Genomic DNA, 24,413 nt, shown 5'->3' on the forward strand with positions numbered 1-24,413 from the left:
TCTGCAAAAATTGCAATGACTTTCACGGACTTAAACTTTTGAATGATCTTGTACAAAGCAAGCAAGAAATAATATTAAGTAAGGATGATATAATCTCACTTCTTAAGCAAGAAGTAAAAGACTTAAAGTCAAAAATCGAAGCCATCCAAGCACCAGCAATACCATCATTTGCAGAGGTTGTAAACAACAAATCATCCATACCAATAAAAACAAAAAATCGGCCAAACTTAATTATAAAACCGAAGGGCACACAGGACTCAAGAAACAAAAACCGATATAATGGAGAACATCAAACCTGCAGATATTAATGTAAGTATTGATAAAACCCCATCTTCACACCACGTTTAATAATTAAATGCAATGACACAGAGAGTGTTACGAAACTAAAAAATGAAATTAAACAAAAACTAGGTGATTACTATGAGGTAGAGGAAACAAAATTACGGAATCAGCAGGTCAAAATAGTTGGATATCCTGCCAAGAATAAATCAGCAACTGAAGAAATTGAAAAATCTATAAGAATGCAAAATACATTTTTTAATAATGAAGATTCATTTAAAATTACCTTTATGAAGGAAACTAAATTAAATAAATTAACCATCTTCGCCGACTGTTTCCCAAACCTCTTTAAAAAAATCATGTGGACCAAAAAAATATACATTGGATGGGAACGATACCCTGCATATGAAAATTTAGCAGTAAAACAGTGCCCAAATGAAACCACCTGTTCATACTGTGGAGGAGAACATAATCGAAAGGACTGTCACTTGACCCAAAATAAAGAAAATAGGAAATGCGTGAATTGTGAACATTCAAATAAAAAATATAAAACGAACCATAATCTCAAACATGATGCCACGGATTCTGAATGCCCCACAAACCTATACCATCTAGAAGTATTAAAAAGTAAAATAAATTATGGCTAGACAACAAGAAGTGGAGCTGCTTGAAACGATATCCAGTGAAATTTTTAGTGAAACTGTGGAGCCTGTAGAGATCTGTGGTAAAATAGACACAGATAAAAAACTTTTAAATATAATGCATGTTAACATAAGAAGTGTAAAAAAAAACTTTGATGAACTGTTACTATTTTTAGAGACTTTCAAAATTTCTTTCTGTGATGTTATAGTCCTAAGTGAATGTTTTCAACTCACCTCTTTTTTAGAATTTACTATTCAAGGCTTTATCACTCACTATGGTAATGGAAATATCACACGAAATGATGGTGTTCTTATTATGGTAAGAGACAATCTAAATGCTAAAGTGGCATTTCATGAACTTGATTCCACTAAAATAAAGGTGGGTCGAATAACTTTGGAACATAAAAATGTGCACTATGAAATCTCTTGTATCTATCGATCTCACTCATCTATCGAAAATTTTGTACAGGATCTTAATGTATATTTTACAGGAAAGTCAGGAAACAAGTCAAATAATGTTGAAATTTTAGTTGGAGACATAAATATTAACCTCTTAAATAATACTGATTAAACGTGGTAAATTACATTTCAACATTAAGTTCATATGGTTTTCAATCGCATATAAACTCAATCACCAGGCCAGAATCAGGCACATGTTTAGATCATATATTTGTAAAGAACAATAATAAAATAATTAACATTCACACAAAACCGTATATAATAAATTATGATATAACGGATCAATTTCCAATAAAGTTAAATTTTTCACATGCTTTAAATATTAAGAGAATAGAAAATATTGTAAAAACTGATGTTAAAAATAAAATAAATTACATAAAACTAAATTATTTATTTGAGAATGAAAATTGGAATGACGTGTCTAAAACAAACAATCCAGAAGAAGCCTATACACTTTTCATAAACAAATTTTTAGAACTTTACTTAAAATGTAAAACAACATCAATTTTTTACAATAAAACTAACAAAAAAATTAAACTCTGGATCACAAATGGCATTATTGTATCAATAAAAAAAAGAGATAGATTAAAAAAACAATTACAAAATAACTTTACAGAAGAAAAAGAAAGAGAGTATAAGAGATACCGTAATAATTAAAAAAAAAATAATTGACTACACAAAAAACCTTTACTACAAGACAAAAATTAATGAAAATAAAAATAACTTAAAAAAAATATACGAAATATTATCTGAATATAACAATAAAAATAAAAAACAAAATAAAATCCCTATTAAAATTCCCATGGCAGCTAAAAATAATTGCAATTTAAAAGAAAAATCTAATTTTTGTAATGATTACTTCTCTAAGATAGGCCTCGATATGTACAACAAAATACCAAACTCGTCAAATATATTTCAATTAAAAAATGCAAATAACTCAATGTTCTTAAGGCCAGTAGATCACAATGAATTAATAAAACATATAAACTCTTTAAAAAGTAACAGTGCTCCGGGACATGATGGTATTTCAGCAAAACTAATTAAAAAACTTCACATTTATCTAATTGAACCCTTGACATATATAATAAACTTAATCTTTAAGACCGGAATTATTCCTAAATCTTTTAAAACATCCATTATAACCGCCATTTATAAATCTGGAGACAAAAGTTTAATTGATAATTACAGACCAATCAGTACAATTTCTAATTTCGCAAAATTGTACGAAAAGTGTTTCGAAGGGAGCGACTAGCCGGGTTTTTGGATAAAAATGGACTTTTGTCTGAAAACCAGTTTGGTTTTTCTTCGGGCTTGAGTACTGGCGATGCCATGCACAAACTCATTGAACATGTAAGGTATAAATTGGACTTTGGCAAAAAGTGCTTAGCAGTATTTTTGGATCTGGCGAAGGCCTTTGACACGGTGCCCCACAAACAGCTTCTTGATGTCCTCGAGAAAAACGGGGTGAGGGGTCCCGTGTTACAGTTCTTTGCGAACTATCTTGTGGAGCGGCAACAGTACGTTAAAATAGATGACACTTTAAGTGACCCATGTACAGTGAGAATTGGGATTCCACAGGGGACCGTTCTAAGACCCCTGTTGTTTATTCTGTACATCAACTCACTTACAACTTTAAACATAAACGGTATAATTATTTCATACGCAGATGATACTGTTGTTGCTTTTGACGAAGATACGTGGGAGGAAGTAAAAAAATGTGCTCAAACTGGAATTATGCTTGTAAAAAAATGGCTTGATATATACAAATTAACATTAAATGTCCAAAAAACCAACTATATTGCATTCTCAAAGACTAAAATAAATCGACCATTGTTCACACACTTAGATATTCAAAATCTACCAGATAAAATACAGGAAGCATCAAATGTAAAGTATTTGGGAATTATCATTGATAGTAACATGAAATGGGACTTACATACTGCACATTTAACAAAAAAATTAAATTTCCTAGTCTACAAATTTTACACTATTAGAAATATTTTAGACAGAAATATGCTTATAACCATATACCAAAGTTTAGTGGAATCAATACTAAGATATGGAATATTACTCTGGGGCAGTATGCATTACAATTCTTTAAATCCTCTTCAGATAATGCATAATAAAATATTAAAAATAATCCTTAAAAAACCATTCTTATACCCTACTAAAGAAATTTATAATGAAACCTATATAAACATAAGAACTTTATTCTGTATAACTGTTTGTTGCTTCATACACAATCGTGAAAATATTAGATATCCAATAAACCATAACCAAAACACTAGATCTAATGAAGATAATCACCTAATTCTTCCTGTATGCTGTAGTGAGTTCGGAAAGAGATCCATTAAATTTATAGGATCAAAACTGTACAATTTATTACCTAAACATATTAGAAACATCAAAAGGAATATATTGTAAACAATCTTAATAAGTTTAAGTCCGTTGTATCCTAATATTAGTAGATGCCTTCCCTTGTTAAATTGTTTAGGTACTTTATTACCTCACTGTTATTATTTTATAAATATACTTAGGAGCTCATATTAATGTATATATTTTTTCTTTAAATAAGTTGAACAGAAGAAAAATGTTTATTGTACACTGTTCATTTATTACTTCCCATACAGATGCTTGCATCTAGGGGAATATAACTGCATAATTTTGATATTGTAATAACTTATTATAACTGTGTAACTATAATATGATGTTATAAATAAATAAATAAAAAAAAAAATAATAAAAAAATTCTTTTACCCTAGCCGCGTTATGAACAGGACAGCTATCTTGCTGAAAATAAACCGATCACAGGTCTACATCAGGTAGGATTTGAATGGCAGAAAAAACTTGGTTTTGCAGCAACTCAAGGTACTTTTCGGGGTTTAAAGTGCCATCAATAAAAAATGACCCTATAACATTGTCGCCCAAAATACCTCCCCAAACATTCAATTTCTGAGGATACTGGGTACGAAACTGAAAACTTCTGTACTCGTTTTCCTGAGACCAATAACGAACAATGGAAGGATTGTGCTGGCCATGTAATGGAAAAGAAGATTCATCAGAAAACAAAATATTTTTAAAAAAAATATTTGTTTTCATTTGCCTTTTCCATCATGGTTTCACAAAATTCCATTCTTCGCCACTGGTCTTCAGGAAATATTTCCTGAGTTTTTGAATACTTGAAACATTTGTACCCATATTTTTTCCACATATGAGCAACAGTTTTATAGCTCATTCCCAGTTCCTCTCCAACACTTCTAGTGGACCGTGTCGAATCAAGTTCTAGGGTACTGCAAACCATTTCTTCCCGCCGTTCTATATCCTGGACCACTTCAACAGGTGGTTCTTGACGTTTTGTGTGGCATTTTTTACAATCTTGAAGACAAAAAGATGTCTTAAAATGTGTAACCACATTTAAAACCGTTTTTGCACAAGGTCTATTCTCAAATGTCACTGAAAACAAATCTCTACATTGTACTGCCGAATTGCCTCCATAAAACCATTTAATTAGTTGAACTCTTTCGGAAGGGGTATAAACAGCCATAGTGAAAAAAACACGAAAATAACGGTCAAAAATTATTAATGCAACGTGCAGTAACACAGCAAAGTGAGGTATGCTGACTCCCGGTTCAAAAAATAAAAACGAAAAATTCCGACGCCTGCAAGCCGCAACCAAGCGGTGTTGCCATTATTTTGGGTAATACGTAGCTCACGATAACACGATCTGTATATCACCTGACTCATTCTTTAAACGTGGGAGTAACACTTTGAATTTATTATATCCGCAGTAAGTATTTTCTACTGTTCGTCACCCGAATACCATTCACATATTTAGGATCTAAAGAGGATTCAGATAAGGGTTTTTTAATTACTATTCTTAAAAATTTAGGGCAACTATCCACCTGAAGGATTCTCAGAAGAAAATTTACTGAAGATGCTTAGTACGCAGACGCTCTTAACATTTTAAACTCCCCTATGTAGTGTACCTAATATGTATATATTACCTTCGGTATCTGACTTGTCTGTAGTAACATTTGACATTTTTGTGACATCTTTTGTCTGATTATTTATTTGTATTGTATTTATATATAAGGCTAATTTATGTTGTGATATATGACCACCTTTGGTGCATTAGTATCTAAATATTTCTGCCTATATTGGTGTAGTAGTTTAAAACTTAAACTTCTTTAGCATGTAAGTTTTTTTTTGTGTACAGTTCTTCGAAATAAGCGATATTAAGTAAGTTATAAGGAGAACAAAAAAGTGAGGTTAAGTACGAGAGCTTACTGAGAAATACTGACTTCATCAAAAAATTGCCAATAATAAAACATGTTTTTCAATTTTATATAAGAATTTATAGTGTATAAATTTCGTTAATAAAAATTCTAGTAATTTCTAAATTTTTACTACTAGAACCCATGTACCCATGACATTCACTTGTCTATAAGACAGGAGTAATTTTATTTTTTAATGGTACTCCTGGAATAAAAATTCCTGTTTCTTGACTTTTAGTACACGAATTTAAATTATTTTTCCAAAAGAAGGCTAAAATAGTTTTCAAAATCAATAATTGTTTAATTTTTACTAGTAGAACCCAATATTTACTTGTCAATAAGAGACAAATTGCTACTCGCTCAATTGCTTAGAAGGAATTAATATTTGTTCCGGGTATATGACGTTCTTAAAAAACAGGAGGAAAAAGGGAAGAGACCTTTGATTTAACTGCCTGTAAGAAATTAATAATCTCTTCCAAGCATTTAACGTCCTTAAAAAAGAAAAAGAGAAGAACAAACATTTGGCTCAATAACAAAATAAAAAGTTTAACTGAATCAATAATTACTTCCTTTTATAGAAAACAAATAAAAAAAACATCTTTAAACTTTTCAAAATAAGCGATATTAGGCAAATTACTGCGAAAACAAAAGAGTGAGGTTAGTACGACAGCTTCTTAAGTGCTCAATTTATCAAAAAATTGCCAAATATTAAACATTCTATAACAATTTATAGTGTATAATTTTTTAAATAAAAATCGTAATCACAATACCTTTTCTTAGTTTTCCCTTAGGTTTGGACGAATACGCCTCCAGAACGAACTCGCTCCCCTCATTTTTCTCCACATGAATCAAAACCTCTTCACCCATCACGTCGTTAAGGGAGATCTGCCTCTTAACACCTCCGATCGTGTGAAAATTTTTAATAAATTCCGGTTCAACGTCGATTTGAATTTGTTCCCTCGGGCGTTTTTGCGGTTCTTTCGGCACCCCGTTATCCACACACAGCAGCTCTAAAATCTCTTTTTCGCTAATTTCCGTTTTATCTAAGAGACTCTTTAGCAAAAACGCTTTGGTGAAGTAACACGGCTTGAATTCCATACTGAGAACTTTACTAATAGAACTATCATTATTCTCTATTAAATACTTCCTGTGTCTCGTTTCGTGTGAGGCTATTTCTAAGATTACTCGTGGGATATCTTCAGCCACAGTGGGAATTGTTAATTTGATGGTAAATGGTAGGAATAAGTTTAAGGGCATTTTCAGGGAAAACGCGTTAAACTTTTCTTCGAAGAGGGTTTTCGGTAAGTCAGAGATCAAAAAACGACATACAATTTGTGGAATCGGAAAGGCGATTTGCATCGGTAGTTTCTCAATGTTCTGGTTAAAGGTCCGGTCAGATTTGTATTGATCTAACGTGTACACCCTGAAAATTATGCATACAGTTATTGGACACAGACCAAAAATGAAACATTGGCATTAAATAGGACAGATAGTGTCCTGAAGATTAAATATACGAGTTTTATTTGTAACCTAAATCCAACAAACAGTTAAGTGCAATAATTGTTTATTTATATAACAGTACAGTCAATTTGTCCCTTTTTTTTGGCAAAAAAAAGACGAAATCTTGATACTTTGCCAAGAGTTAGTGTTCCTTATGAAAAGTTCCCCTTCCCTCATACTTTTTTGGAAAACTCAAACATTTTTTGTAATTGATTTTTTGCAAAAACCGTGGGTTTTATGAAGAAGCGTCCGAAACAAAAAATGCTTATTATTAAATTGCCTAGAATTTTTATTCCAGAATCTTTTTTGTAAAATCAAATGCGCAGAAGATAGAGGTCGCTAAAGTCGCCTAATGCTCTTCCTGAAATTATTTTTTTTCACTGTTTTAAAGATTGTCAACGTGTAGAACTCAAGAAAGCCTACAAAAATTATGCATTTTTTTCTCAATATCTCGTTATCGAGATACAGCGCGTTTATTTTCCAAAAATCGCATTATATCAATATGAATGGCACGTAATAATTGACTGGGGCTGTTCTATTTCACTTAACGTTCCCGGATCATGTAATTTACCAAAAAAAAATGTGTGTCATTTCCTCCTTGAAAACTCCTCAATTTAAAGAAAAGTCACGGTCTCACAACATATAATCACAGGCTACACGTGTTTCGCTCTAGTTAGAGCATCATCAGGCCTAAAATTAAAAATATTACTTAAATATAATATGTAATATCTAATGTAACGTGAAAAATAAATTTTTTATTTTTTGTTTTGTACAATTATAACCTAAAAGTTATTGTTTATTTATGTACTGTGAAGTGTGTGGATGGCCTTTAACGATTTTTTTGTGTTTTTATGTAAGTTTTTAGTTTTGTTTAAGTAACATTTTTAATTTTAGGCCTGATGATACTCTAACTAGAGCAAAACACGTGTAGCCTGTGACTATATATTGTGAGACCGTGACATTGTGTTTTTCTTTGTTTTTGTCAATTTTGTATGTTGGTCTCTTGGAGAATAATGGATAAGATTTTTGTACTTGTATAACCTGTTTTTTTTCAAGATTCTACCCTTATTAGGTGCTGAGATATAGCTGAGAAACATTATTGATGGGACACTCGGTACTTACCTGTAACTGAATATTCCTTTATACGAATTTAAAGGTTCAGAAGGATGAATTTAAGAACCGATTGATTAATATTGCATTAGAGATTTTTTTGTTTCGTTGTAAATCAAACGAATTATTAATCGCGATTAGTTCTTCTTTATACCGTAAAGTCCTGAGTCCTAGATAAAGTAAATGACGCTTAGTACGTTATGGTGTCTGGCTTTATAATTCTTGGAGCAATGAATTATTGAAAAATGTATAGAATAAAGTCATCAATTATTGTGAATAATCATCGAATTATCATTATCATGCAATCGTTTTTGAAAGCAAAGTGCGATACGTTCGTCAAAACGTAATGAAACCAGGCCAAAAGTCACTCATTCTCATATATTTATAACATGATTGCAATGATTGTAAATGTGTATACTAGTTTGATATCGTAGACACAATGTGGGTTCCAAAAACTCTCTTATATGACGGCGAATTGACCGGCATTGGGTGATTTTTGATGAAAAAAATAATTTGGTCCAGAGAAAAAAAGTCGTATCATGACCAATGATTGTCTTGCTCTTCCTCTTGTTTTGCTTTTTTTGGTCGGTTGTTCTTCACAAGTTTCTTTTCCCTCTCTAGACATTAATTCACTTTCAGCTATTGTCACTTCTTCGACATCTTGGTCATTACTCTCATTAGTAATAGTAAACAATTATATTATAAACGAGAATCTAAAAAAATTTTTGCGTTAAACAAAAATCATCCAAAAAGGCGGGAATAATACAATTTTTTTGATTAAAAATTACGTTTTTCGGGAACGTTAAGTGAAACCAGCACCAGTAAATTATGACGTGCCATTCATACTGATATAATGCGATTTTTGCAACATAAACGCGCTGTATCTCAATAACGAGATGCTTTTTTTGATTTCTACACGTTGACAATGTTTCAGAACAAAATTTTACAAAAAGTAATGTTAGGTGATTTTGGCGCTCTTTATCTTCTGCTAAATATCGTACAATTAAAATTGTAGACAATTTAGTTACACTATAAGGAACACTAAGTTTCGGCGAAGTATCAAGATTTCGCCTATTTTTGCCGAAATTGACACCTTTCAGATGACAGATTGCCTATACTATAAGTTGACATTACTTACATTTCTTTGGGGAGGGATTCGATCTTTTTTTTCTGCCTCATTTTGAGCTTTTCCAGAGCTTTGCTGGTCTGGGGTCTATGGATTTTCTGGTTTGCTTGGATGTCCGGGTTTAATAATGCCGCCACAGCTACGTAACTGAAATCAAATTATATTTGAAACGATTATATATGAGAAAAATTATAATTAAAACGTGGCAGGAATTAGTAGATTATTAATAAAGAATAATACTACTAATCAGACTCAAAATAGCGTAGAAACTACCTCTGATAGGCTATAATGAAGGCCCTTTCGACTTGTATGTGGAAGATACATTCCTTAATATTAGTAATCTATAATTTAAGGAAATTGGGGAAAATATTTTTTAAATATTATTAACATATGATCCAAACATATTCGATAGTAAAAGATGAGTTAAGCTATAAAAAAGTTTTGGAGAAGCTGTAAATCCTATCATGTACTTGTCTTTATTAATAATGATCTGGTAGGATATATACCTCCAAATCTCGTTGGAAAAGGAGGGCATTGCAAGGCTAGTGATAACTTTTATTTAAAATGATAAGATCTATAATCCCGATACATAAGAATATAAACTAGGCAAACATGCATTATTAGGTTTGATCGACACAACACTCCTTGTATACATCTTTTTGGAAAAGTAAGATGTGCAGTAGATAATAAAATTAATATTCCTAAGCAACTCATCAGAAAGGGCTTTTATTTCATCAAACAAAATACGTTGATAATAACCATTACTAAAAGTGCGTGAAGCCTAGCAAACAAATATTATTCTACTCAACCATACATACATATAGAAACTCAATCAAAATGGCTAAGTGGACCTACCTTCAAAGGAGGATAAATAGTTCCTCCAATAGAGCAAAAGAGTCTTGGAAGATTTTAAACGAGCTAAGGGGCAAAAATAATGTTTTGGTTATTCCAAGTACCTTAGATTCAAATGTCTTCAATTCCTTCTACTGTGATATTGCTAGTAACCTTGCAGCCAATATTTTAAACAAAAAATAGATCCCAGGAGCTATCTCAGCAATGTGGTAGAGCCGAATCTCTCTTTTTTGCCCCCACAAGTGTGGAAGAGCTTATACAGTTAATGGTTAATATTAAGAATAAGAATTCATCAGGTTGGGATGGGATTTCGCTTAGAATATTTACTGCTTTACCTCTTGTTGCTTTGCAAGTCTTGGCCGAGTCAATTGACTTTTCATTTATGTCTAGAGTTTTCCCAGATTTCTTAAAAAGAGCAATGATTATTCCTCTTTACAAGCGTGGCGATCGCGAGTGTCCTTCTAACTTTAGACCTATAGCGTTATTGCCTACTTTAGCCAAGATAGTGGAACGGCTCGTCAAGGTGAGGATGGTTTCATTTTAAAATAGGTTTGGCCTATTGAGTCTTCAGCAGTTTGGCTTTCGTGAGTCTGTGAGCACAAATGATGCTATCTTTAGCTTTCTAAAGCACCTGCACAACCGACTGAATGTTGATGAAGTTGCAGCAGCGGTATTCTGTGACTTGTCCAAGGCATTTGACTGCGTGAGTCACAGAGTGCTGCTGATGAAACTGGAGCTCTATGGTTTCAGAGGAACTGCCCTTGAGTGGTTTCGTTCCTACTTATCAAAAAATTTCTAAATTGATTTTTGCTATAAGTGACGTAATACCCAATATAATAAGTAACTCATTATGAATTCGTCACAACAATACAGATTTTACCTACTTATCAAATCGTGTCCAGGCTGTCAAACTTAATGGTGATATCTCTAAGGAACTTAATATAATGGTGGGTGTTCCGCAAGGATCAGTACTTGGTCCTCTACTTTTTCTCATTTATGTGAACGATCTGCCACAACTGCAGGTAACTGGCAAATTTACATTGTTTGCCGATGATACCACCATCCTCTGGCACGACTCTGATGTTTCTCAAATGGAGGCCAATATACGTGCAGATTTGTTTAAAATAAAAGACTGGTGTGGTGCAAATTTTTTGACATTTAATGTTTCTAAAACAAATATCCTTAATTTTAAATGTAATACAAATGATATATGTTTGAATACTGAAGCCATCACCATGCCACCGTTCAGTAAGTTTTTGGGTCTTTCCATAGACAAGTTCCTTAAATTTGAAGACCATATTGTGAACGTATGTCTCATCAGGCTGCTACGCCCTAAGGGTTATTGCCACCAGTCTTAATTTCTCCATCGCCAGATCTGCATACTTCGCGATTATCGAGTAGCACCTTCGATATGGAATTTGCTTTTGGGGTTCAGGTTCAAATTCACTTTTTAATTCAGTGTCTGTACTTCAGAAAAGGGTCATTAGATATCTATGTGGGGCCAAGCCTCGTGACTCATGTGGCCCGCTTTTTGTAAGTCATAATATTTTAACCCTGGGTTGTATTTTTATTTTGGAAACAGTTTGCTTAGTTTTTAGAAAATATAAACAGGAACTCCACTTAGGAAGCCACTATAATACGCGACAAAATTATTTGTTGAGGCTACCCATTCCTCATTTTGAACTTGTCCGTAGCTCTATCATATATGGAGGTAAAAAACTGTTTAATAAACTTCCACTAGAAATAACTTAACACTGAAAAAAGCCTACGTATAAGGACGCAAATATTTCTTGCTAGTAAAGCGTACTATAGTTTAAGTGAATTTTTTTAAAGATTAGCATTTAAGTATTTTTCAAAGTTTTATAAAATTTCAGTTTCTCGTTTTTATTCCTTTAATGTACAGTCTAATGGCTTTGTCTACAACTTCTATGTTTATGTTGACAATAAAGCATTTTTTAAGTTTGAGTTTGAGTATATACTTAACCAAAAAGTTATTAATATTATGAAAATGTATACACTGAACTATGAGAGTAAAAATAAACATAAACAAAAACATATGAATTAACTTTTGTATACAGGGAGAAAGCAATACAAAACACTAAAAAATACAATAATACTGGGGCAGCAAAGTAGTAGTATACCATAATATAAATACAAAATAAGTTCTTTGTGAAAAAAGAAAAACTCCACGTCACATATTTACTCGAATTGAAAATAAAGAAGCGAAATTCATTGGGAAGTGAGTCGATTAAGCTAATTGCATTGTAGTAAAGGAGTCTAGTATAAAAAGCAATTTGAAATTGGGGTACTGAAAACTTCTTCTTATGTTTAGAGAATGTGCAAAACGTCGTGTTATAAAAATTACGATCATGAATAGTTAATAGTTTCTGTGTAAAATTACATAAGCGATGCTTCCAAATAATTTCCATTTTGAGCCATCTTAATTCAATAATTTTATGAGAAATCTGATCGCAATTTTTAAGATCAAAAATTAGACTAGCGCAAGTATTTTGCATTACTTGTATGATGAAGAATATCAACACAAGGAGAATATATAAAATTACAATAGTTAAAGATTGAAAAAAGTTTTAAATCACCATTTAGAGCAACAGAGACAGCGTTAAGTTCATTAGGATCAAAAGAGATATATGGTGTGTCATCGCAGATATCTCACAGAAGTCATCACATGACAATTCTTTAAAGATTACAAAATATCAACAGTGTAAATAATAAAAATTAAAAGTATGAACCCTTGGGGAACACCAGATAGTTTATCTAGTTTCTCAGAGTATATGTTATGGTAGTAAATGTTTTAAATTCAAAGAACTCGTCTATTATCTCAAAAAGACCTACGTAACTAGAGAAAAAAAAATGGAAACTCTAAGTCTCAGTCTCAAAATCTTTTTATGTATTAATCAGGTAACATGTTTCGCTAATAAACCAAAAATTAGTTAAAATTACCTTATAGCTAGATGACCTGCTAAGTATTGACAAATAAAATTTAAATCTGAGAATACCCACATATTTTATAACAAAAAATAATAACACGGCACAAAAACTCAACAAAAAATATAAAAAAAAAAACATAAAAAGGGAAAAACGTGACAGGTGTAGTATTTGAACCCACGCTCTAAAGTTGATCTCGGTGAAACATCAGACCGTTAACCATTCCATTTAATGATCAATTCTTTAGGCAAAAATCTGGTCTCGCCACGGGTTCTTGTCTTTCACCATTTTTGAGCGAGGTCTTCATGAGTCACTTGGAGGAGAAAATCATGAAAAGTCGTTTTGCGGGCTTTTTGAGAGCTTATAAAAGGTACGTGGATGATGTGTGCGTGTTGTGGGTTGGTGACGAGAATGATTTATTGGATTTCTTGTCATTTATTAACTCTCTTCATAATCAGATCTCTTTTACGCTGGAAAGAGAGACAAACGGAAAATTACCTATTTTAGATCTTCTTTTATATCGAAACAATAACAGTATTTCGGCGGCAAAATCCGCGCATCTCGTTATTCTATCGATCGGGTCAGATGACTATGTCGAGGTCTGAAGACAGTGGAGGCGGCACATTTGTTGAAATTATTAATATTTATTTGTACTAGAGTTTAAATAGCCCTAGATTTTTAGTAGGTATAGCTAGCGATATTATAAGTGCGTTTGATTTAGTTGAAATACCAACTAAGAATGCATATATTTGAATTTAATTGCTGCGAGATTCGTTTAAAAAAATGTAGATAAATTAAAATTATATTTTTTAGCATTGTGATGTGCCCATAAAAAATCTAATAAAAAATAGTTTTACTTACAGGAGGATGCAGTTCGCTAATTATTTTTAAAACAGGACTTCAAATAGGTAGCTGAAAATTATTCTTTATTCGCATTTTTTTTTAAGGATTAGGTATTTTAAACGACTTGTGTAAAGAAACAAATTGGTATAAGCTTAAAGTTTTATTTCATTATTTTACATATTATATATTTTTATTCACTATCAAATAGTGTATTACAACCTGAATCAGATTCATCCGATGAAGACCATTCGATCTCTTCATCAGATGAGCCTGTATTTTCTGTAAATTTTAAAGAATCCAATGCTTCATCAAAAAGGTGATGACTTTCGAAATATTGTTTTTCTATGTAATCTATATGGTTGCAAATATTTATCCACTCATCATTCGAAATTTCCGCAAATTTCTGTCTTGTCAAAGTTTCGACATCCGTCAATTTAAAAGTGGAATTTCTGCTTGCGACCCAATTCTTAATAGTTACAAATATAATTTTTAACAGTAATTAATTTTCATTTATTTTTTTAAATTACTAGACAATTGAATAATTTAAACCAATTTTACTTACCTTTTACGATAAAAATCGGATAGTCTAACTAAAAAAACTATAGTCTATTTAACTATTATACTTTAAAAAAAAACACACAACAGATTTTAAATGCCTTATAACACGATTAACTCACTTCCCGTACGAGACGACACTGAGTAGGCCTTTAGGCTACGTCATAGGCTTTAAATCCCCGGCAGGTACAAAGAAGGCAGTTGGGGCAGTTAGTTGCAGTTGGTGTCTCACAGTAGCAGCAGCAGCAGCATTCAACAGATCAGCTATTGAGCAGTCAAAAGCGGCGGTCCTAATCAACAGTACAGCACAGCAAACCACCCAGAAACGGCTGAAAACAACGTTAACTCGCCCCCCATAGAGAGTGGGGGGCCAAACCACCGACGAAGACGTTCATACACGCAGAAAGAGCCCTCCAACAGCGAGCAAACGGGAGCACCGAGAAAAAATGAAGAACTAGAGCGGGGTAAGTCTCTAGCTGGCAGTCCCTACCCCCTCCAAAAACCTCTCCTCGTCCGGAGATACTCAAAAACCCCATCCCCTTCCTTGTATCCCGACTAGAACATGGAAGCAGAAAAACCTTACCATAGTGCAAAGGTGTACAAAACTATCTGCGATAGCCTTCAAACTGAGATAGATATCCTGCGGTCGAGTATTGAAGATAAAAACTTAAAATATAAAACACTCGAAAGCGAAAACCTTAAACTTAAAAACAAATTAAAAAATACTGAGGAGGAGGTCGATCTCCTCAAAGAACAAAACTACATCTTCAATACTCAACTGCAGGAGATGAATGATAATATGGAGAAAATTCTAAAGATCAACGAAAAACTAGAAAACGATAACAAAAACTTTGCCGGGCAGCTGGGGGCGTTGAGGGACCAGTTGAACGACAACCAAAAAAAGGAAAACTCAAGAAAGAGATCTAGGAAAGACGTAAACATCTCCTCCCCGCGCGAGGAGGTGATGGTGCAATCCGAAGATTCAGATATAAACACTGATACGGAAGAACCTGGTCCCTCAGCGCACCCAGGTGCTGCGACAAACAGCAAGGAAAAAAACCCATTATTCATGCCTCTTAATTACCTATCCATTGCAGGAAAAAGGAAGAGTGCTGAACCTAGCAGCTCCAAGATACCCAAGGATGTCATCAGAAACACCAAAAATTGAGCAAAAAAGTATCAATTAATTATGAACAATAAAATCAATACATTGAAAGTACAAAAGGAGAGGCTAGGGTTGGCACTCTTCCTAAAAACAGCGCAGGACCATAGAAACCTGACTACTCTCCTCAGGGAAAGGGAGATGGAATTCCACTCCTTCTTCCTTGAGGAGGACAGGAAGCTAAATCTCATCCTGAGAGGTTTTGATAGGAACTTTGATTTGAGAGAAATAGAGGAAGCACTGAACCAGATGGGATTCGAGCCAGAAGAAATGGGCTGGTTTAACACCGGCCCAGGTCGAAGAAGGCAAACGGATCTCATCCGGTTCCTGATCAATAAAGAGCAAGAGGACATATACAAGGTCGACAACCTCATGAACATTAGGGTCCGTGTGGAGCGCCTCAAAACTTTTACAATAAATAACATAAAGCAGGTGGGACAGTGCCATCGCCGCCAGGAATTTGGGCACGCCGCGAGCAATTGCAACGCGGAGCCGCGCTGCCATAAGTGCAAAGGAAAACACATCTATACAGAATGCAAAAAAGAACGTGCAGCACCGGCCCAGTGTTGCAATTGCGGCGGCGACCATCCGGCCAAGTTCTTGGCGCTGTCCCAAAAACTCTAACTTTATAAAGAGCAAAAAAAACTATGCTGATGCATTAAAAAGAGAGCCCACATCGGGCCCGATGTTCAGGGGGACGGAGACCACAAGAGATCCCGGTTTGGAGGCTAAACAAATGGAATAATAACCCGGCATTTAAATTATTATTGTAAAATCTTTCTTTTTTTTAAAAAACATTAAAATAAAAAAAATATATATATATTAAAAAAAAAAACAGCAAACACAACACCGGCCCAAAACCGACGAGCTGGGTGGACGTGTCCTAGACATGTGAATCCAACCAATCCCAGCCGCCCACCCAGCCTATAAATACGACCAACGCTTCCACATCCACATCTAGTGTTGTAAAAATCCGGATTAATTCAATATCCGGACAGCATTAATTGGGATGAATTGAAAATTCGGTTTTTTCATCCGGATTAATTCATCCGCTCGATGTCTCGCCCGTTTTTACGGATTTTTACATGATGTTAAAACTAAAATAGCTAATTATGTATGTAATAAATCAAGTGTATTTTAAACGATGCAAAATATCAATACAAAAAAGCTTTGTTTACAAAAAAAACTTCTAAAGGTCAGGCGACCCTTAGAGTTTGGGGGTTCTCGTATTGTCTCTTATGTTTCTAAATAAGTACAATAAGGATAGATTTATAAAGCCGATAACGATATTGCCGATTGCCGGGTTATTTGTCCGGACGATTTAATTCGGATTCTCTTAGCCGGTGGAACGTGGAACTTCCTGTCACTTCGTGAGCCTCGTGCAAGCTTTTATTTCATTATCGGTCGAACGGGCGGCGTGTATCCGGACGATTTAGATATCCGGATTGATTCGGAATAATTTGATATTCGGATTGAACGGACGATTAATCCGGACTCTTCGCATCACTATCCACATCCCATTCAGTCAATTCCCACGTTCCGTGCCATCACAAGCTAGAGCACCTCGATGCGACCAAGAAAAAAAAGATAGGCGCCAAAAAGGTAAACAACAAATGACATCAGGAAACCGGCAAGAGCCAGCGAAGCTACGCCAGAGAATTCAGTGCATAACAACAGATACAAAGAAACGAAATACGGCGGCTGCTTTGTTCTTGCGGATTCTTTAATAAGAAGCGAGAGAAAATATATTGCGGTCGTCTTTTCTCTCTGCCACCGGATTTTCTATCGATTTTGTGTTGAAAAATGGGTTTGTGCGCATATTGAGCAGCCGGTTCTTTATAAACTTTTCTACCTATATATCGCAAACCTTCTGCAACAGATAATATAATCCAATTTAACTCCAATTCCCCTTATCAACACAAATATGCAGCCTTTAATTCAATGTTCTCCCGTTTATTTAAATTACCTCTGTCCAAAGACGCTTTTCAAAAAGAACATAATATTATAAAAATAATTGCTGTAAACAATAATTTCTCACTTTACAGCTTGAACAAATTATATTACAAATTTTATAATAAATATAAACTGTCCTATCACATCGTCCACCCACCGAGCTACATCACCAACAATAATAATTTTAGATGCCTTAGTTATTTCGGCGGCATTTCTCAACAACTGGCAAAATTTTTTAAGCCTTTCAGCCTTTCCATAGCTTTCAAAACGACTAACTCGCTAAGAAAGAACCTAGTAAAGACGTTGGATAAAAGGGATCCTCTATCTAAATCGGGTGTATATTGTCTTAATTGTAAGGATTGCCTTGCTGTTTATGTGGGACAATTAGGAAGGAGAGTATCCACAAGAGTACAGGAACACCTAAGCCTAGAGAGCCTTTAGAGCGTGGGTTCAAATACTACACCTGTCACGTTTTCCCCTTTTTATGCTTTTGTTGAATTTTTGTGCCGTGTTATTATTTTTTATTATAAAATATGTGGGTATTCTCAGATTTAAATTTTATTTGTCAATACTTAGCAGGTCATCTAGCTATAAGGTAATTTTAACTAATTTTTAATATTTGATTTTGTTTTAGTGTAAGGTTTCATTGTAGTTACGTGTGTTTTTCTGTTTATTGTAGGTCTGATGATGCTTTATTAGCGAAACATGTTACCTGATTAATACATAAAAATATTTTGAGACTGAGACTTAGAGTTTTAATTTTTTTCTCTAGTAAATGTTTTGCCACCTACTTATTTATATTGTTCTTTAATTAATGCGTATGAATTAATTAAAGAACCTGATTCTTCAAAAAACCCAAACTATTTAAGTTTAGATACTAGAATCCAACCAAAGCCAAAATATAGAGTCAAAAAATGAAAATACCTATTTCTTTAAAATTTTTTAATGCTGTAAAGAAAAAAAATTCCTGAAAAAATGCATCGCAAACTGTGAGATTGAATTACAGGAAAACTATTGGCTTCTTATTCACAATTTCAACAGTTCCTCCATATTCACGTACAGTATACTCGCGGTAACGTGAACTTACGATTTTATGAACAACTCATTAATGTGAACACCAATATTTTCTATGTTAATTCTATAGTGTGAACAAACCCATATTTCGATAATGTGAATTTTAAGAAATCTTTAGTAATCCTGTGTAGACTTGTCTAGGCTTGTTATTGGATATTGGGTTTACGCATTTGAAACGTTGTTTGGTCGTTTAGTTGATGTTTATTAGATAAGAGAGAGTGTCGCATCTTGCGCAGTGGCCTTTTAAAATTGTTAAAATTAATAAGAAGTGTTTAACTCTTTATGAGAAATCAAAAATTTTGGAAGAGCACAAAAATTGTATGAGTATTACTGCACTAGCAAAGGAATATCAAATAGCAAAATCAACTATTTGTGCAATTAAAAATAAAGAAGAAAAAATTCTAAAAGTTGTTGGAGAGAGTTTAAGACCTAATAAAATAAAAAAAGTGCAAAAAACCCCAAGATGAAAACTTTGCTGTATAAATGGTTTACCAAACAGCGTGAACGAAACTTGCCAGTTACGGGTGAAAGGCTTAAAGAAAAGGCTCTAGATTTACATAGAAAATTAAAACTCAACGATAAATTTAATGCAAGCGATGGATGGCTGCAAAAATTTAAATGGCGATATGGTATAAGGCTGCTTAAAATTGCAGGTGAAAAGTTGTCCTCGCAGCCTCACCTTGTAAATTCCTTTATTGAAGAATTAAAAAAAAAGATGAAGCAGCTTAATCTTAGTGAAGATCAAATTTATAATGCAGATGAAAAGGGTTTATATTGGAAGTTATTGCCAGATAAAACCTATGTTGCAATTTTTGAAATAACGGCGCCTGGTCTAAATATAGCTAAACAAAGAATAACTCTTTTGGGGTGCACAAATGCTACAGGATCACACAAGGCGTTAGTTTGTGTGGTTAGTACTAGGAAAAGCAAAATCACCCAGATGTTTTAAAGGATTTGATAATCCAGTCATCTATTAAAGCATTAAAAATGCCTGGATGACGCAGGAAATTTTTAAAAATTGTTTTTTTTTTAAGCATTTTGTTCCAGAGGTAAGTGAAAGTTTTGTTTGCTTTTTAATTTTTTAAGACTAACTTGGGTTTTTAGGTTAAATAATTTTTACAAAGCAAAAACCTTCCTTTAAAAGCCGTTCTCCTGTTAGACAATGCCCCTTCGCATCCACCGGCAGAAGAATTAAAAACTTTTGATGAAAACATTTTTGTTGTCTACACGCCCCCAAATATTACACCATTAATTCAACCATTAGACCAAAATGTTTTGCGAATAACCAAACTATTTTACAGAAAAGGCCTATTAAGTTCAATTGTATCAAAGGGTCAAGGAGTAGCTGAGGCCCTAAAAGTTATAACTTTAAGAGATGCTATTATGCAATTGCATATCACCTGGCAAAAAATAGAGCCTTCAGTAATTTCAAAATGTTGGAATAATATTTTGGGAAAAAATTTGGAGCAGGATGACCTACCTTTCGCTCGACTAAAAGAGATGTGGGAAAATGACGTTAGAGCAGCTGCAGTTAATGAAACCATTACATTGCTTCAAACAATTGAACAGGTATTATTTAGTGCTAGTTACTCCTTTTAATGTTCGATTTTTGGAAATTAAAAGAAGAAAGTCTGTAATAGATTTAGAATTTCATTGTGATATTATTGTTTTTAGATTGATTATAATCCCAAAGACATTGAGGAATGGAACACACGCAGTGGAGGAAAATCTCGATAGCAATGATTCAGAAGATAGTGACTGCGAGATATTAACTTTTGAAGAAAAAAAAGTTACGCATTTGGAGGCTCTTGCAGCCTTGAAAATTGTCACACAATGGGCCAATCAAAACTATGTCGACATAAAGGACATTATTACACTAAACGGTTTAGAAGAAAAGGCTGTAGCCTAAAACCCGTCGCAAAAAAAAGTGCAAACAAAAATTACATCTTTTTTTAAATAAAACTTTTGTATAATGCTAAAAACTGTAATAAATAAATTTATAAATAAATACAAACATAAATAAAGTACAATGTATAGGTAGAAAAGTTTATAAAGAACCGGCTGCTCAATATGCGCACAAACCCATTTTTCAACACAAAATCGATAGAAAATCCGGTGGCAGAGAGAAAAGACGACCGCAATATATTTTCTCTCGCTTCTTATTAAAGAAACCGCAAGAACAAAGCAGCCGCCGTACTTCGTTTCTTTGTACCTGCCGGGGATTTAAAGCCTATGACGTAGCCTGAAGGCCTACTCAGTGTCGTCTCGTACGGGAAGTGAGTTAATCGTGTTATAAGGCATTTAAAATCTGTTGTGTGTTTTATTTTTAAAGTATAATAGTGAAATAGACTATAGTTTTTTTAGTTAGACTTTCCGATTTTTATTGCAAAAGGTAAGTAAAATTGGTTTAAATTATTCAATTGTCTAATAATTTAAAAAAAGAAATGAAAATTAATTACTGTTAAAAATTATATTATTTAAAGTATACTTTGATTTTAAGTGACAAAATAATAGGTATTTAACTTGTAGGTATATATGTACAGCCTAGAGTGTGCATGTGTATATATATTTTTTACCTTTCTAATTTTTTTTTAGATGTCACCTAAGAAAGTAGGCAAACAAGAACAAATAATTCACAGCCAAGGGAGAGAGATTATTTCTAACGTGGCAGCTTTTATGAAAAAAGAAGCAGAGCAAGGAATTACTATTCCTTTGAAAAATGTTAGGTAAGTGAACAATATAAATTCATATAGTAGGATGTTTTCAAATTTTAATTTTTATTGTATTGATAACTTACAATAATAGTATATAATTATTTTAGACAACGTACGTTAGCTGCCACTCGAGTATCCCAGTCAACTTACAGAAGAGTGGTCCAAGAGTCAGAAGATATAGAAAATATACCTTCCTGTTCCTTTACCAGTCCAAGGAAAAAAAGGTTAAGAAAATCTCAGAAGATTGGTAACATTACTTTGACCCAAATTAAAGATATAAAACAAATAGTGTACGATTTCTACATAGTTGAAAAAAGAAGACCTACTCTAAAATGTAAGTACAGTATATTTCAGTCAGTTGTAAAACCCAAGTAATTTATTTACCCTACATTGCAATATAACACCAGAATATTTTATTCTTCTCTTTTTAGGGTCAAAAAGCGGAGAGTATCATGATGACATGAACCATCACAACTTCATGACATGGGCCGAAAATCAGTTAATTCCAAATTTACTACCTAATTCCGTCCTAGTATTAGACGTATTAATGTGCCTGTAGTCAAGAATGTTATATCTGGAAGTAAAAAGCAGGAAATAGTTGACTGGCTCAAGGAACGTAATTTTACATTTGATGCAAAACTCACCAAGACAGAGTTATATGAAATAGTGTCTGAAAATAAAAAAAAGTATCCTGTAAAAACCAAGTTGGACTACCTAATGGAAAAACATGGACACATTGTGTTACGTTTGCCTCCATACCATCCAGAGCTTAATCCGATAGAAAAAATTTGGGCAACTGTTAAGAATTGGGTGGCAAGCAGAAATTCTACTTTTAAATTGGCGGATGTCGAAACTTTGACAAGGCAGAAATTTGCGGAAATTTCGAATGATGAGTGGATAAATATTTGCAACCATATAGACAACATAGAAAAACAATATTTCGAAAGTCATCACCTTTTTGATGAAGTATTGGATTCTTTAAAATTTACAGTAAATACAGGCTCATCTGATGAAGAGATCGAATGGTCTTCATCGGATGAATCTGATTTAGGTTGTAATACACTATCTGATAGTGAATAAAAATATATAATATGTAAAATAATGAAATAAAACTTTAAGCTTATACCAATTTGTTTCTTTACACAAGTCGTTTAAAATACCTAATCCTTAACAAAATAAAAATGCGAATAAAGAATAATTTTCAGCTACCTATTTGAAGTCCTGTTTTAAAAATAATTAGCGAACTACATCCTCCTGTAAGTAAAACAATTTTTTATTAGATTTTTTATGGGCACGTCACAATGCTAAAAAATATAATTTTAATTTATCTACATTTTTTTAAACGAATCTCGGAGCAATTAAATTCAAATATATGCATTCTTAGTTGGTATTTCAACTAAATCAAACGCACTTATAATATCGCTAGCTATACCTACTAAAAATCTAGGGCTATTTAAACTCTAGTACAAATAAATATTAATAATTTCAACAAGTGTGCCGCCTCCACTGTCTTCAGACCTCGACATAATCATCTGACCCGATCGATAGAATAACGAGATGCGCGGATTTTGCCGCCTGTTGATGTCACCGGTTCTTTATAAACTTTTCTAACTATAGTTCCCTTTTACTTAATTTTAGCTATTTTTAATATAATCTCCATAATGTGAACATTTCAGTAATGCGAACTAAGTCGAAATTTTTTGAGTTCACATTAACGCGAGCCTATTGTATTTCTTAAACCAATAAAACCATTTGCAAGACCGTGGTGTTAATAGTTTCCGAGACATTGAACATTCTTTGATAATTTTTGAAGTTAAAAAAATAATAATAATCATATAACTTACTGATTAGTGGTTTGTTTCCCAACATCCCTTTTGGTAACTTTTACCAAGTTTCGGGTGCAAAGCCGCTTAATGATGACCCTGGCATACGAGAAGTCCCACTCGAAATGTCTATGTACCTCGGCAGTGACCGCTCCCTCTTTCCCCTTCGATAAAATATAAAGGTAAACGTCCCGCAATAAATCCCTGTTGAAAACGTAACGGCGGGTTTTCAGGTTAGATTCAGCTCCTAGAACGAATCAAAGGAAAATAGAAATTACTTTCAATAACAAGAAGCATAAGAAAACTCTCTATAATAAATTTAAGATATAATATTTAAGAGCACAAGAAGGGGTCAAAAAAAGTCTTAATTATCCAGAAAATTCCTATTTATTGGCTACCAGTTTCGTGACTTCCACATGTCACATCATCAGGCCAAGGACTAAAGTAAAAAGAAGACATTACAACTTTAAAATATAATAGAAAATACAACGTTTTTCTGGCGATACAAATTATGTTAGGTACTTACAATTATAAAACGAGATTTGTCAACATCATAAAATTAAAACACATAGAAACACAATGGACATTTATATTAGTGTACGTGGACAACGCAAATATAATAAAAACTTTTAAAAAATTACGTCCACATTAATATAAACAAATAAAAACCCAAGATCAACACTGTACTATACGTGTATGTAGGTGTATATAATTATCAATGTTAAAATTGTAAAAAAAAAACGGACGCCACATTAATTTATTCAAACAAACAATATAATTAACGACATCTATGTATTTACAAACCAATCATCAATTCGTGCATATAGGTTACTTACAGTACTATATATCTCATAAATATAAATTGCCTAGACGCGCGAGAGATGGCTCTACGGCTGTAAATCGTTTATAAATAATTATTAGTCAAATAAAGTTTTAATTAGGTTATTTTCTCCCATGTAAACTTGTATATTTAAGGAATTGTGATGGTCTTTCTTAAGTGATCTTTGAATTTCTAAGTAGTCTTAGTTATTCAAAAGGCGATTATCATGTAAACGATGAATTATTTTAAAATTACTATTAAAATCTGTACAATGTCCAGTTT

General features: G+C 33.1%; 2 protein-coding genes across 2 annotated transcripts in view; one reads left to right on the forward strand and one right to left on the reverse strand.

Moving 5' to 3' along the window:
- LOC126750083 (general transcription factor 3C polypeptide 1) overlaps nucleotides 1-24,413 on the reverse strand; it is a 100,963-nt gene that overhangs the window by 63,260 nt on the left and 13,290 nt on the right. The window contains exons 8-10 of the mRNA XM_050459585.1: nucleotides 23,333-23,558; nucleotides 9,402-9,536; nucleotides 6,424-7,076 (exon numbers count right to left, since the gene is read on the reverse strand). Coding sequence (XP_050315542.1) covers nucleotides 6,424-7,076; nucleotides 9,402-9,536; nucleotides 23,333-23,558 — 1,014 coding nt within the window. The remainder of the gene's footprint in view (nucleotides 1-6,423; nucleotides 7,077-9,401; nucleotides 9,537-23,332; nucleotides 23,559-24,413) is intronic.
- LOC126750095 (uncharacterized) lies at nucleotides 20,809-22,653 on the forward strand. The gene is made up of 3 exons (XM_050459600.1): nucleotides 20,809-21,500; nucleotides 21,596-21,822; nucleotides 21,920-22,653. Exons 1-3 carry the CDS (start codon nucleotides 21,370-21,372, stop codon nucleotides 22,045-22,047), a joined length of 486 nt encoding a protein of 161 aa, XP_050315557.1. The 5' UTR covers nucleotides 20,809-21,369; the 3' UTR covers nucleotides 22,048-22,653.

The sequence above is a fragment of the Anthonomus grandis genome, chromosome 2 (assembly GCF_022605725.1).
Source record: "Anthonomus grandis grandis chromosome 2, icAntGran1.3, whole genome shotgun sequence".
NCBI classification, from domain to species: Eukaryota; Metazoa; Arthropoda; class Insecta; order Coleoptera; family Curculionidae; genus Anthonomus; species Anthonomus grandis.

What these genes read in the sequence shown, in the direction of transcription:
- LOC126750095 (XM_050459600.1), top strand. Translation starts at nt 21,370, where the DNA reads ATGTCACCTAAGAAAGTAGGCAAACAAGAACAAATAATTCACAGCCAA. An exon ending in ATTCCTTTGAAAAATGTTAG is followed by an intron (nt 21,501 to 21,595) that starts GTAAGTGAACAA and finishes TAATTATTTTAG; the next exon opens with ACAACGTACGTTAGCTGCCA. An exon ending in AAGAAGACCTACTCTAAAAT is followed by an intron (nt 21,823 to 21,919) that starts GTAAGTACAGTA and finishes TTCTCTTTTTAG; the next exon opens with GGTCAAAAAGCGGAGAGTAT.